The 14,603-nt window shown below is 47.0% G+C and overlaps 2 protein-coding genes across 3 annotated transcripts in view; one reads left to right on the plus strand and one right to left on the minus strand.

Moving 5' to 3' along the window:
* CDCA7L (cell division cycle associated 7 like) overlaps positions 1-8,862 on the plus strand; it is a 49,548-nt gene extending 40,686 nt beyond the window's left edge. The window contains exons 4-10 of one of the 2 annotated variants that reach the window (XM_029233958.1): positions 1,851-2,225; positions 3,848-3,919; positions 4,034-4,204; positions 4,962-5,087; positions 6,021-6,170; positions 7,189-7,325; positions 7,844-8,862. In XM_029233958.1, coding sequence (XP_029089791.1) covers positions 1,851-2,225; positions 3,848-3,919; positions 4,034-4,204; positions 4,962-5,087; positions 6,021-6,170; positions 7,189-7,325; positions 7,844-7,874 — 1,062 coding nt within the window. In that variant the 3' untranslated portion in view covers positions 7,875-8,862. Of the gene's footprint in view, positions 1-1,850; positions 2,226-3,847; positions 3,920-4,033; positions 4,205-4,961; positions 5,088-6,020; positions 6,267-7,188; positions 7,326-7,843 lie in introns of those variants that run through there. The other variant, XM_029233959.1, reaches the window with a different exon arrangement.
* Positions 8,863-8,888: 26 nt separating this feature from the next.
* DNAH11 (dynein axonemal heavy chain 11) overlaps positions 8,889-14,603 on the minus strand; it is a 315,311-nt gene continuing 309,596 nt past the window's right edge. The window contains 3 exon segments of the mRNA XM_029233957.1: positions 8,889-9,136; positions 10,134-10,274; positions 10,728-10,840. Coding sequence (XP_029089790.1) covers positions 8,889-9,136; positions 10,134-10,274; positions 10,728-10,840 — 502 coding nt within the window.

Raw genomic sequence — 14,603 nt, forward strand, 5'->3', positions numbered from 1 at the left:
TTTTTGGTTTTCTTCCAAATCTGTACATTTAGGGAATGAATCGTGACATGTTACATTGACTCTGATATAACTCATAGCTCAGGGCAGGTCCACCTGTACATTTATTTTGAAATTCAGTGAGAAAGCAAGCCTTGTTGCCTCCTCACCCAACTCCTGCCCACCCTAGTGAGTAGTGGTGAGACCGCCTTTCTGGTAATAGGGTATGACTCTACGTTGGTGTCCAGTGGTCTTGTAGCCAGACGTGAAACTGCCGCAGCCGTGGTGCTGGCTCTCAGGTCGGAGTCTCCAGTGGTGACTCCTTCCGTACTTCAGTCCTTTGTAGTACGCTACTCCACGGCCTTGGTAAAGAGACGGGGGCTAGACGGCGATTATGATAAATGAATAAAGCCAGTCAGGGGAGATAATTCCCCTGAAGTTCTCCAACAGTGTCATCTAACATAGATTCCTCTGCAGCCCACTATTTGGAATTCCAAAGCTACTAATGTGGAGAGTTCAGGATATTAAAACAAATAGGTAACTCCGTACAGTACAGTCTTATTTCTCTGCCTGGCTTTTTGTGCATTGATACATACACCAAGGTTTGGAAGTTGTCTGCTTTTTTTAAAAATTTTTTTGCGGTACGCGGGCCTCTCACTGCTATGGCCTCTCCCGTTGCGGAGCACAGGCTCCGGACACGCAGGCTCAGCGGCCACGGCTCACGGGCCCAGCCTCTCTGCGGCATGTGGGATCTTCCCGGACCGGGGCACGAACCCGTGTCCCCTGCATCGGCAGGCGGACTCTCAACCACTGAGCCACCAGGGAAGCCCTGTCTGCTTTTTTTTTTCCCTCCCGCCGCTTTATTTTTAACTTGAGTCCAGCTGGAATTTGGGGGGGGGGGGGGTCACTGAGGAAGAAGCAGAGTCATTAACTGAATCCCAGGCGGCTCCTGGTGCTGTTCTCAGCTCTCCTCACAACCTGAGTCTCTGACAGAGGTGCCCAGGCTACACTGTCCAGCCTGTGGTCAAGGAAAGAGGGCAGGCGATGACCTTGATCCCAGTATTGAAACCCATCTCTGCTGTTGCTAAGAGTCCTTTGCATCTGAGATGTCCCCTTGCTGTTGCCTTCCATTCTTACTGTGTTCTCACGTGTGAAACCAAGTTATGTTTTAATGCTGGAGACCTATGCCGAGTGGAGACTGAAAATTGAGGCTGAGAATTGCTTGAGCTGACTGAACAGGTGCCTGCAGCCACCTGCAGGGCTGTCTGCCTGATTGCACCCCATGGCGCTGCGGGTTACAGAAAGGGGAGGAGGCTTCCCTTGAGTGAGGACCCAGTGTATCCTGGGGATGAGGTTCCGCCACTGACCCCGATGGCAGGTCATCTGCCTGCTCCTTGGTCACTGCACTAAAATGAAGTCAGCTCTCCTGTCCCTCTTACTCATGAGTTGTGTTCCAGCTAGTTAGGGCAGAATGGTACTTTATTTTTCACACCTGAGGATACCTCTGATGTCATGCACACCCTTTTCTTTATTCCCATATTCCTGGGCTCCCAGGTGTGCCAGCTTGGCTGGTCCACTGGGGAGGAGCCCACCTCGTCAGCGTTTGGCTTCCAGCCTGATGCTCTGAACAGAGCACAGTCTGCTGGTGGGTGTGGCTGGGCCAGAGCGCGTAGCAGCCCGCTCTTTGATTTTGTTCATCTACAGAGTACTTTGCGCATTTAACTGAAGACTTCAGAGGGAACTACCAATAGGAAGGGAGAGCTTTCAACTATTCATTGTTCTCCTAAAATACTGTCAGAGTGGTTTTTAAAGTGTGTGTCTTTCTGAAGGTTTGTTTATAGGCACTGTCTTTGTTCTTTCTCTCATTTCATTAGCTCGTGGAGTCAGAGCTCAGTGATGATGGTAAAGCATCTTTCATGAGTGAGGAAGAGGAAGATGAAGAAGAAGAGGCTCCACCTAGAAGCAGCAGGCCGAGAAGAAGCAGTATTGGTCTTCGAGTAGCCTTTCAGTTCCCCACCAAGAAACCGGCAAAAAATGCCGGTAAGAACAGTTCTCCTGAGCCGTTGTTTTCTGGCTCGCACATACAGGACAGTAAGAGTGGAATTCTTGGAAGAAAGACAAGCTGCAGACAGAGGAAGGAAAGGGAAGATTCTGCCTCTGAGTCTGAGGACGACTCCAGGGACGAGGGCCAGGAGAGCTCAGATGCCCTGCTGAAAAGGACCATGAACATCGAGGAGAACAAAGCCATGGTAAGGCCGCGCGGCCCAAGACAGCCACTGCTGGGGCTCCCAGGGCTGCGTCCCCACAGCCGCTGCTGCTTTGGCTTCGGTCAGGAAGTGTGCTCTGGGCACTGTGGGTTCTTTCTCTTTTCTTGGACCCCAAGCCGTTATCACCTGATTAGCTCTGGTTTGGGAACAGAGACTCCCAGGACCATTTTTAGCCCCCTCCACAGTGCCATGGACTAAACGCCATTTACTGTTGATCAAGTTATGTTGCAAATATGCAGTGGTATTTTACAGAGATGAGAGGCCCTGTTCCCAGCAGAAAGAAGCAGTGTGTAAACGTGGGTGTCATGAAGCCCACTTAGAAGTTGCTTTGTGCAGGTCAGGCAGGCAGCTTTCAACCTAGATGCTGTAGTGTCAAGATATCAGCTAAAGGAATGAAAGGGGTCTAGGTATTAAAAGGAACTGGGCAGTTTTGAATCACTTTAAAATGTTTTCACCAGAATAATTAATGGAACAAGGCGAAATCTTTGTGTATTTGGTTTTTCTGTATGTGGTCAGTAACTGTGGTTTCCTTCATAATTTTATACACACGGAATTTAAAAAAATCACACCAGTCATCATCACTTATATTTTTTTCTTTAATATTTTCTTTTTAAAAAGCATAATTTAATGATACTGTATATGCAGTCTTATTATATGTCTATTAAGTTGCTTAAGAAAATATAAAGCCTACTTTGGGGTATAATTTATCCAGAGACATATTCGTGCTCAGTTAAGAGAAATTTTTAGCGTCGTATCTCTCTGCATCTTTAAAGTAAACTATGAGGGCTTCCCTGGTGGTGCAGTGGTTGAGAGTCTGCCTGCCGATGCAGGGGACACGGGTTCGTGCCCCAGTCCGGGAAGATCCCACGTGCTGCAGAGCGTCTGGGCCCGTGAGCCATGGCCGCTGGGCCTGCGCGTCCGGAGCCTGTGCTCTGCAACGGGAGAGGCCACGACAGTGAGAGGCCCGCGTACCGCAAAAAAAAAAATTAAAAATAAGAACTATGTTCATGATTTTAGGATTTAGGGGTGACACCCATACCTCTGTGTAAGTCTAAAACTAAAAGGAATCCTAATTAAATTGTATGATTGGCACGTTAATGCCTGTTATTTGGTGTTCTTAGGTGTTTATTTGGGAATATTTTCAGAAATTATTTTTATTGATAAGAAATGAACCAACTTAAAAGAGTCGGGGTTTCGGAGCTCTGAATAACTGCCGGAATGATCTAGTTGGGCCTTTTCTGTTGTGAACGTGATGAAGCTTGATTCAGGTGGGCACAGTGATAGGTTCCAGGGTCACACTGAGAGCTAGCGGCCCAGTCACGATTCTAACCGCATGCTCCAGGCCTTGGACCTTCCAGGACAGTCTTCATCGTGTCTTCTTCTACCTAAGGAACGGGCATAGATTTTATTCCTCTCATGCTATCAGCATCTCACCTGCGTAGATAAAAATCTTTACATGTGAGGTTAAAAAAATAACAACTGCTGAGATCTTATGTAAACTACAAGTTTCTCACGGCTGCAAACTGGAAGACTTGTGATAACGTGTTAGATGAAGTAGACGTGGCAATACTTATGCATGATCCTTTCTTTCTTCTGAACTTCAGCTTGCTCAATTATTGGCGGAACTGAACTCAATGCCAGACTTCTTCCCGCTCCGAACCCCGAACTCAGCTTCTGTAAGTGGAACTCCTTATATGTATTGATTCCAGTACTCATGCACACAGTCGGTTGCTAGATGGCTTTCGTTCCAGAAAGCAGCCAGTTGTGTGTGTCTGTGGTCTCACCTGCAGAGGAAGAAAGCAGTGAGGCGGGCCTTCTCAGAGGGACAGATCACACGGCGCACCAACCCGGCCCGGAGCGCACGGCCTCCCGAGAAGTTCGCCCTGGAGAACTTCACCGTGTCGGCCGCCAAGTTCGCAGAAGAGTTTTACAGTTTCAGAAGAAGGAAGACAACAAGCGGGGTATTTTCTGACTATAATGAACCAATGCTTCTTTGTCTAAGCCAGCGGTCCTCGCACGTGAGCGTTCATCACAGCCCTCTGGGGCTCGGTGAGAGCGCTGAGGTTCTGACTCAGTAGGTCTGCAGCAGCTGAGAAGTTGCATTTCAGCCAAGTTCCCAGATGCTGTGGGTACTCCTGGGACCGCACTCGGAAAAGAACCCCGGGCCTAAGCTTGCGCTTGGTCTAAGCTGTAGGCCATGAAGCGGGTCCTTCCTCTAAACCGAGCAATGGTTAGGACCCCCAGCTTCATCTCCAGTGGAGGCTGTAAAGGGCTGATAACGGCAGCAGGTGGCTTCGTGGTTTTGCTCGTGGGCAAGTACAGTGATGTCTCTGGTCTTTCTGTTTAGGAATGGGGAGTTTGGAGGGCTTTCAGTCTAGAGCAAGACACTTTGGACCCTTCCTGTTTGTGGCTTTGGCCGTTCAGTGTGGTTCACTTCCCCGGCCTCACAGAGCTTGCCGCAGGTGACCATTCACTGGTCAGGGAAACCCTGAGCTTCTGATTTATCGTTCTGTGTCACCTTGCTATCAGGGAGGCTTGGCACTAAGGATAGGAGCTCAGCAAATGACTAATAAAATGTATGAATGATTTCAGGGAAATAGAAGAGGGACATAGTTAACATTCATGGTCCTAGAGCTCTGAGGAGCTTAAAACTTCTATAATTTTTTTTTAACCGCCCAAACCATCTAATGCCCAGTTCTGCTTTGGCTCGTTCTGCAGGGGAGATGCCAGGGATATCGACGACGTCGCCGTGTATCTTCTTTTCGGCCAGTGGAGGACATCACTGAAGAGGACTTGGAGAACGTGGCCGTAACTGTTCGAGATAAAATCTATGATAAAGTTCTGGTAAAGTATATCTGATGAATAATTCACATGATCGTGACCTATACTGGGAGTCCCAGGCACTGGTATTTGAAATCCTGCCTTGTTTTAAACTGTATCTGGGCTTACGCATTTGTGCCGTCTCCCCAGGGCGCAGAGGTGGGCTCCGAGTTGGAGCAGCTATAACTGGGAAAGGGGAGACAGGTCTCTCTGGGGGATGCATATTATCTGTGGGGGGAGGCAGGGGTGTAGTCTGGAAAAGCACAGTTGTAATTGTTATATTTTAAATAGTTTTTATGTTTTAAACGTTGAAAAAAATAATACGCTTTTATAACCAAAAGAAATATATTTCCAATATAGTATTAACACATATTGAAAACGTTATGTATAATATATATTTTATATAACCAATAGAAACTAAAGTTTGATCGAATATCTTTGTTAGATAGGAAATGTGTTCAATTTTTTCTAAATGGTAAGGTAGAGGATGGCTTTGTGTTGTTTTGCATCCTTTTTAGATAATGGGACAGTGGCTTAAATACTGTTTAAAGGTTTTCAATTTAATTGCCAACGTTTTAAAACCAGGAGATTTTATCCTGAACATAACCGGATTGCTAGGAGCTGGGTTGGAGCCGTGTGATGCTGCCCAGGGCTTATCATCACGCAGTCACCTGTCACCCCTGTGGGCTCCGGTCTCTCCCATCATTTCTGTCCAGCTGATCATTTCATTTCTTCCAGGCTCCCTGCTCAGTCTCATCTGCCCTAAGAGGCTTCTCTGGCCCCAGAACTAAAAGTGCTTACAGGCTGCCAGAGAGTGCCCGTGTTTGTACCAGAGGAACGGCACTGCTCGATTCTGGGGGAGAGGCAGGGCTGCTTTGTGCACTTAGGATATCCGTGCGGCCTCGTGGGCCTCCCCCTCCAAATCCCATGTTCACCACCCACCGCCTTCCGCCTCAGGGTAACACTTGCCACCAGTGTCGGCAGAAGACCATTGACACCAAGACGGTGTGTCGGAACCAGAGCTGCGGCGGGGTGCGAGGACAGTTTTGTGGGCCTTGCCTGCGGAATCGCTATGGGGAGGACGTGCGATCGGCGCTGCTGGACCCGGTAGGCACAGTGCTCGCCTCGGCCTGAGTTGTATTGGTGAGGGGAGCAAGCTGAGGACGGGGCTCCTGGGCCGTCTGTCGGGTACCTGCAGCTGCAGAGCTCTGGGTTTTGTAGACCCCCCTCACCACCCTCCTTTTCACTCTGCCTCTTGAGACTGGCAGCAATGAAAAGTAGAGTTTCCTGCCCTAGATAGGACCGGAGAAGAGACTGCGTTTCGCTTTCCAGGGTCAGAGGCAAGCTTTCTTAGAGTTAGGGTTTGTACAGGCGAGCCTGTGTCCCTTTCCTCCAGCAGCGTCCTTTACCTTGGATTTGCCGGGGTCAGGCCCGGGGGGCGGTATACCGCGGTGTAGGGTGCTTTCTGTGCGCACCTGCACTGCTCTGAGATTTCACGTCTGTTAGTGCAGTTTATTTCAGTTGTTATTCTTTTAGCCTCCCAACACCTTGGTTGTCTCTGTAAAATGAGATAATACATAGTATGATGGTTAGTGTGTATGCCCTTGAACCCGGGCGGTCTGGCTCCGGAGTCTGTGCTCTTAACTGCTGCAAGACCTCTGATGCAGCAGTCATGGGGGTAAATACTGTCCCTAGTTTGCAGGTGAATGTAAACTACTACTCAGGTTGAGTGATTTGAGAAACCCTATGCTCTCAGAAGCAGGGCCGACCTCCTGGGCGTGTGACCTGTGAAGTTGTAAGGGGCCCTGCACTTGCTCTGATACCTGAAATTCTCCAAAACTTTTTGAACATACGTCTAGTAACTATGCACCTGGTCCTGTTTAAAACCGACACGTTTCAGTGTTTCTGCATGCGTGGTCTGGGGTGATCAACCTTTCTGGACCTTTTTGAAACATGCGAGGGGAAGGAGACATTAGTACCTGTCACAGGGTGAAGGATTCTCTGAAGAGTCTCAGGTGATTAAAGATTGGTGGAGAGGCCGAGTGATCCAGGCTCAGTCAGAAGCTCATCTTGCGGGGAGAGCCTGTTGATAACGGGGGCGTTTCTGCTGCCATTGCTTCCCTAGGGTTGGGTGTGTCCTCCCTGCCGGGGCGTCTGCAATTGCAGTTACTGTCGGAAGCGTGATGGTCGCTGTGCCACAGGCATCCTCATTCATCTGGCCAAGTTTTACGGTTATAATAACGTTAAGGAATATCTGGAGAGGTAAGCCTCACAAATCAAAAACAGAGGTGGTAATTCCCGGGTGCAGCCGGGGAGACCCTCTAGGCAGGTACGGGGTTGCCTTGTTTCAGTTGCTTCTTAGAAACCACGTCGAGTGCCAGTCGTCCTGTGTCTGTTTGCATTGGGCAAGCTCGGGACTGGTATTTTCCCTATCGGGAAGTTCCCTCCTTTGCTAGAATTTCCCCCTGATTGCCTCCAACAGTAAAGAGTCTACAAGGCAGGCTGAGGGAAAGCTGTGAAGGTCCAAGGCAGCCCTAAGGAGAGGGGAGGCTTGGGCCACGTGCGCTTGGACCCTCGAGGAGGCTGCTTGTAGGGACGCAGGAGTCAGGCGGGTGGCCCTGGGGGCTGGCCCGCACCGCTGTGTGTGCATGAGTCGGGCCTGAGCTGGTGACAGGAGAGCCGGTTCGGGCTTGGTACTCTGGGGGATGGTTGAGCCTCTAACCTAGGATGCCGCTGTGCTCGTGCCTCCGTCCCACTAATGCTTCCCATTTTTTTCTCAGCTTACAAAAGCAGCTGGTAAAAGACAACTAAGAGAAGAACCAGCCAGCTCACCATGGAGGACTCCGACAAGACATGCCATTTGTGCCTAAGATTTCTTATGGTTGTGTTTGTATACAGAAATTCTTTGTAGAGCTAAATACTATTTTTTTTAAGGATTGTTTGTTTATATACTTCAAAAGATTTCTCAGGAAGACGAGAGAGGAATCGACAGACATGCATATGCAGGCCTGTTTCTAGATTGAATTAAAAGTATAGTTTAGATGGGGGGGGGGGGGAGAGTTACCCCAGAGAGAAAACATTGTGTAAGCAGCTCTTGCCTTTGTTGCCTTGATCTTTTACCTCCCAAACCAGTCCCTGGAGGCCAGCTTGTGACGGGTTACGTCCTCTTTAAGGTTACCTTATCACAAGTGACCATAGTTTAAGCTGCTCTGGGTCATTGGAAATTTATATTGCAAATGTTCCCCTAAATTACAAGGTGCAATTTACCCGTAGAATCTTGAGTTTTATTTTTGTTGACACTTGAACAAAAAGTGGACTGTCAGTCACATTCCGGACACTGGAGGGCTGCTGGCCAGCAGGAGCAGCTGCCTGGGGCCAGTGGCTTCTATATTTTAAAGGTTAATACTTTTTGTTTATCTACAAGAACTAGGCTCCCGCGTGTATGGACCGGGAGGAGACTTCCAACCATATTGTTTTGGAGGTTCGGTGGAACGTTGATGAAAATGTGATCTATACTGTACTCTTTTTTTGTACTCTTTTTTTGTGTTGCAGGAAGGCTGGGGAGAGCTAAAAATGAACAGATTTTCAGTAGGGTTCCCATCTTTTTTTCTACATTTGCGTCTTTTTGTCCCCCGTCTCTACTTTTCAGAGAGAGATGGTGTTTGTTTAAAAACAACGAATGCACATTTTAAGTTAGTTACTTAAAAGGTACATAAGCTGGACTCTGTTTTATGCCTCTCAGTAGGATAAACGACCGTGCGGGAACAAGGACATCTCTGTGGTGCTCCGGCGGGAGGAATAGAAGCCCCTCTGCAAGGGCTGTTGTTACGCCTCCAGCAGGAGGGCCACGCCTGCCAGGACCCACTTGGCCGCCTTCTCTTTGCTCTTCAACCTGAAGGTCCAGACGCGGTTGGGGCCCCTTGTTTTGGTTTTGTACACAGGGCACTCGTAGGTGTGTTTGGTTTCCTGTCTGTCCGCGGGTATGGCTTTTGCAAAGATGACTGGCATTGCAGACCTTAACTCCTTGAGGGAGGCGTCCACGATGGCTCCTGACTGGCTGTCCCATCTGGCACCTACAGCATAAACCCAAGGGTTACAACCGTGCTGTATGTTGGTACTGAGCCTCTGTTCGTTGTAGGCAATAAACGTTCTGGTTTTGTCACTTCACTCCTCGTCAGTGGCTTCCTTAGCGAGCTGGCCCACGACTGAGATGGGAAGGAGGTGAGGGTACTTGCTGCCCAGGGGCCACGCATACACTGTAAGCAGAGACTCTTCTTGCTCCTGTGCTAAAGCCTGAACTGTCTCCTGTGAACAGTAAACTACATGATCTGAAGTTAAAAGGTGTAAACCTTGCTTACATGAAAACAGATTCCGTGAGACAGAATCACAGATGCAGTAAAGCAAACTAGTTTGTCCTTCCTTTAAAGAAGTGCATCTGCATCTGCATATGCTTATGGTCAGTATAAGACATGTCCAACCCACCGCATTCCCTCCCCACTGCACCTTCTTTTCTTCGTCTAAGTTCAGGTCACTTGTTGTTTATACCACCTACCCCGCCTTTAAAGCACGTGCCACACGTGTTCAGATGTTGAAAGTGAAAAAGGAGCATCTTGGCAGAGACTTGGAAAGCATTTCTCCAAGTGCCCTTTAAGGTAAGAGGAAGTGTTCTACAAGATAAGAGCATGGGTGAATAAACTTGGAAGATACGGCATATTCTACCCCTTCGCCCAGAGATTCACGATATGCATTGGCATCTTACAGGCTTAGAGAGATCTGGTATTTTACCACAAAGATGAAGTTAAACAGTTTTCTAAAAAGGAGAAGAAAGATTTTTGCACTGATTCAAAAGCAAAGTAAATTCAGTGTATAGGTCTTTAAGTGATAGCCATGGCCTTAAAATTTGGCTCACATTGGACACACATCCTATCTATCTTAGCATTTAAATTGTTCGAAAGCCGGAAACGAGGTAAATAACCACCAGCGTGAGTGAGTGCTGCGCAATGGAATAAACAAAGGACAAATACCAACTTGAAGCTGAGTGAGAAAGGTTCACTCTTTGGGACATCTTACCTTCCATGAGGAGCCCGTGGAGGTATGCGCCTTCCCTGGGGGGGTGCCCATAATCCTCCTTCCTTTTTTTGGTAACCTCAACAGTCAAGCACATTTTATCCAGTGGCCACTCGTTTCTTCGAGCCATGGTCTGCATGATTGCTTTGGGAGGAGGACGGACAGGAATGGAGTAGGATAAAGCCACAGACAGAAGGGTCCCGGGAGCCACCCGTATAAGCTGAGCATCTCCCTGAGTGAGGCGTGCTTTGGTCCCACGGGGTGTTCTTGGGCATTCCACGTGGCTGCACTAGAGCAGGGGTGGGAAACGAAGGCCTGCAGGACCACCTCCCTGCTTTGGTGGACGGAGTTTTGCTGGAACGGCTATACCCATTTGCCTTATGCTCTGCCGTGCCAGAGTGGAACCGATGTGAGAGACCGGGCAGCCCGTGACGGGAAACGTTTACCGGGGTGAACCCCATCCCACCTCTCTTAGCTGCTCCTGTCCTGCCGGGCGTTTTGTTTCCTCTGTAGTGGCCAGGGCAGGGGGAGTGGCTGGGGTTCTGCTAGGGGGTGTGACTCTGTCAGCATCAGGGGCCGCCCTGCCCCAGCCCTTACCAGTTAAGAAGGACTGAGGGTTGAAGAAGCCAGAAAGCCACACCACAGCCGGAAGGGCGAGATCTTGTGTCCAGGTATCCAGTTCCCGACATCGCAAGAGGAGGTCATTAAACCTGGTGAGTAGAAGGTAAGAAGAAACAGACTTGCTTTCTGGTAGTGAAGTTTTTCAGTAAGATGAGAGTCCGCGGGGTGAAGAGTGGTGGTAGAGAGGTCCACAGCTGATAACCAGTGAAATCGTTAGCTGGTGATTTGCAGAACACTGTCCCTTTAAAGGGCTAGAGTATATGTCCCGTTGAGATTGGGGACAAGAAACACTGGGAAACGTGACCGAAAAATTTGCCTCCGTTTATTCAACCACTATTTTATTTAGATCCGCCCAGTGATACGTGGTGACTCTACACAGGTGATCTGTGTATGATCCGGGCTGACAGATGCACGGAGGTACAAGGGACACACGGGAAAGAGCACCCCCCCCCGTGTGTCTAAGGATGGCGAGGGGAAGGTTGCCCGGAAAGGCAGGGGCAGTAAAACGTGACATTAGCCTTCCCACGTGCAGTAATTACCTGAAAGCGGGAAAGGAAAGGCTATTAAGGGAACCAACCATCTTCCATCCATCCAAAGCCTGTGGTGTGAGAAACTGCTGTTTTTACACAGGTTCTCTCATCCCGTGGGCACAGCAATTAGGCCAGGTAGGAAGTATCTAAAATTTACCTGTGAGGAAGCCAGCTCACTGAAGCTAAGGAAAAATGAACTTTCATAAAATGAGGAGATACTGAAATGTAGGTCGAAGGACTGCTAAAAAACAGTAGGGAAATGGAGCACAGAGCAAAGAGCCCAGGGAAAAAGGCAGCAAAGCAGTTCTCCAGGGTGAGGGCCACAGCAGGTAGCACTGACACTTCCTGGGACCTCGTTTCGTTCACAGTTGCCAAGGAAGCAGGGTTGAGTGAGAAATCACCCCGACAGACCACCACTTGGAGGAAGCGTCTGTCTGAGACTGGGCCGTGAAGGAGGAAAGGCTTTTAAACGTTCACATTTAAACTTGGGTCACAAGGAAAATTCCTGCCAGGTTAGAACATGGCCCTGGGCCTTGCCCCATATTAAATTCTTTCAAATAGTTGGTTTTAGGGAAAACATACTCCATGATAGATCCCACAAAGAAGAAAGGCAAAGAACAGGAAAAGCAAGGATAAAATGTTGTCACAAGAGGGTAAACACTGCAGCAACAAGTTTTTCTAAAAATGAGTGATTGTATAACAAGATTATGCATTAAACAGATAAGGTAAGAAAAAGTGAGGAAATTAAGTTGGAAAAATCTCAGAAAAGAATTACAGAAATGAAAGCACAAAGTAAGCAGCATAAGGCAGAATAGTAAAAAAAACAAAAAAAAAAAGAAAAAAAAAAGAAAAAGTAAATGGAAAAAAGGAGTTAAAGAGAGTAGAAATAGGACGAATGCTGAATGAGACAGCACACGTTTAGTAATACAGTTCTAGAATGTGTGAGTTTTCCTAAGTTACAAATTTGAATCATTATAATCAGGGACATATGTTGCAAGAAAATATGACACATAATAATCAACACTAAGATACATCTTAATGTGGACTGGAGACAGAGAATCCTCTGGACAGCCAAGAAAAAATACCAAGTCTTTATATAAAGGGGAAAAAATTAGGTTAGCTTCAGACACCTCCACAGCAGCATTTAAGCAGAATAGAATGATGCCTACAAAGTCCTCTGACAACGAATGGGCTAAATTACTTTTATAACCAGCCAAACTGTTATTTGAGTATGAAGACAACTGATTACATGGCCTGAAAAACTACTCGCAAATCCAATAAACAGGAAGGTATAGAGAACCCAAAATATAAAAATAAAGAGGAATCTGAAATCAAGACTTTTAATACACTTGTTTAAACTTGAGAAAGATAAAGGGTGGCAGTCATAAAAACAAAATTTCAAAACTAGGTTAGGCAACGGATTAATCTCCAAAATCTACAAGTAGCTCATTCAGCTCAATATCAAAAAAACAAGTAACCCAATCCAAAAATGGGCAGAAGACCTAAATAGACATTTCTCCAAAGAAGATACACAGATTGCCAACAAACACGTGAAAGAATGCTCAACATCATTAGTCATTAGAGAAATGTAAATCAAAACTACAATGAGATATCATCTCACACCAGTCAGAATGACCATCATCAAAAAATCTACAAACAATAAATGCTGGAGACGGTGTGGAGAAAAGGGAACCCTCTTGCACTGTTGGTGGGAATGTAAATTGATACAGCCACTGTGGAGAACAGTATGGAGGTTCCTTAAAAAACTACAAATAGAACTACCATATGACCCAGCAATCCCACTACTGGGCATATACCCTGAGAAAACCATAATTCAAAAAGAGTCATGTAGCAAAATGTTCACTGCAGCTCTATTTACAATAGCCCGGAGATGGAAACAAGCTAAGTGTCCATCATCGGATGAATGGATAAAGAAGATGTGGCACATATATACAATGGAATATTACTCTGCCATAAAAAGAAACGAACTTGAGCTATTTGTAATGAGGTGGATAGAGCTAGAGTCTGTCATACAGGGTGAAGTAAGTAAGAGAGAGAGACAAATACCGTATGCTAACACATATATATGGAATTTAAGAAAAAAAAATGTCATGAAGAACCTAGGGGTAAGATAGGAATAAAGACACACACCTACTAGAGAATGGACTTGAGGATATGGGGAGGGGGAAGGGTAAGCTGGAACAAAGCCAGAGAGAGGCATGGACATACATACACTACCTAACGTAAGGTAGATAGCTAGTGGGAAGCAGCCGCATAGCACAGGGAGATCAACTCGGTGCTTTGTGACCACCTGGAGGGGTTGGGATAGGGAGGGTGGGAGGGAGGGAGACGCAAGAGGGAAGAGATATGGGGACATATGTATATATATAACTGATTCATTTTGTTGTAAAGCAGAAACTAACACACCATTGTAAAGCAATTATACTCCAATAAAGATGTTAAAAAAATAAATAAAAAACTAGGTCAGGTACTTTCCCCTCCCCTCAAAATAAGCAACATGAAACTAAAAATTCAGGGGAGAAACAGTAGGCAAGAGAACGGGAGACAACTGAAGATACAATGAAGATCAGCCAGAACTGACAGACTCACCCGGAACACACGGGGGGACACACAGATGGAACAGAATGCGAGTTCAGGCAGGTGAAGAGAGTGGCAAGGGCAATACTTGGAGAAAGAAAGGCTAAGAATTTTACAGGGTGGAAACACCTGTGGCCTCCCATTTGTAACAGCACACAGTACCAAGTAAGATGCATTTTTAAGAGACCATACCTAAATACAGCAGTAAAAATTACAGAGCATTGATTACAGAATATTAGTATATTAAGGGTCAAGAGAAAAAAATTCTTAAAAACCCCCCAGAGACAATAACTTCGTTGTGAAGGAATGACAGGTATTTATGAACAGACTCACTAGCCCCCATAAACGCCAGAAGACAGTGCAGTTATAACACTGAAGTTCAGAGAGAAAATCGTCGTATCTAGAATTCTACATACAGGTAGACAGACCGTTAATCGAGTGAGAGGGCAGTAAAGAGAATTCAGACACAATACCATCTGCTCCCCACCACGTACACTGGAAGCCTGCCGTGTACTTCCTCCTTTAGGGCAATGAAGAGGGGATCCAGGACAGAGGAGCCCCAGGTGAGGTGCGCACAGCATCCATGCTGCCGCTGGTGGTTGTTTCAGCGATGAGTGGCATTTTTGCATTCCATAACTGCAGGTTCCAGAGAAAATCTGACAAGTCACGCTTGATTCAGCAGCTCAGAGAACCTCAAGCCCAGTTTCTTTCCTTTCCTCTTTGC

This window comes from Monodon monoceros, unplaced genomic scaffold (assembly GCF_005190385.1).
Source record: "Monodon monoceros isolate NGI ecotype Baffin Bay Population unplaced genomic scaffold, NGI_Narwhal_1 Super_Scaffold_2, whole genome shotgun sequence".
Classification (NCBI taxonomy): domain Eukaryota; kingdom Metazoa; phylum Chordata; class Mammalia; order Artiodactyla; family Monodontidae; genus Monodon; species Monodon monoceros.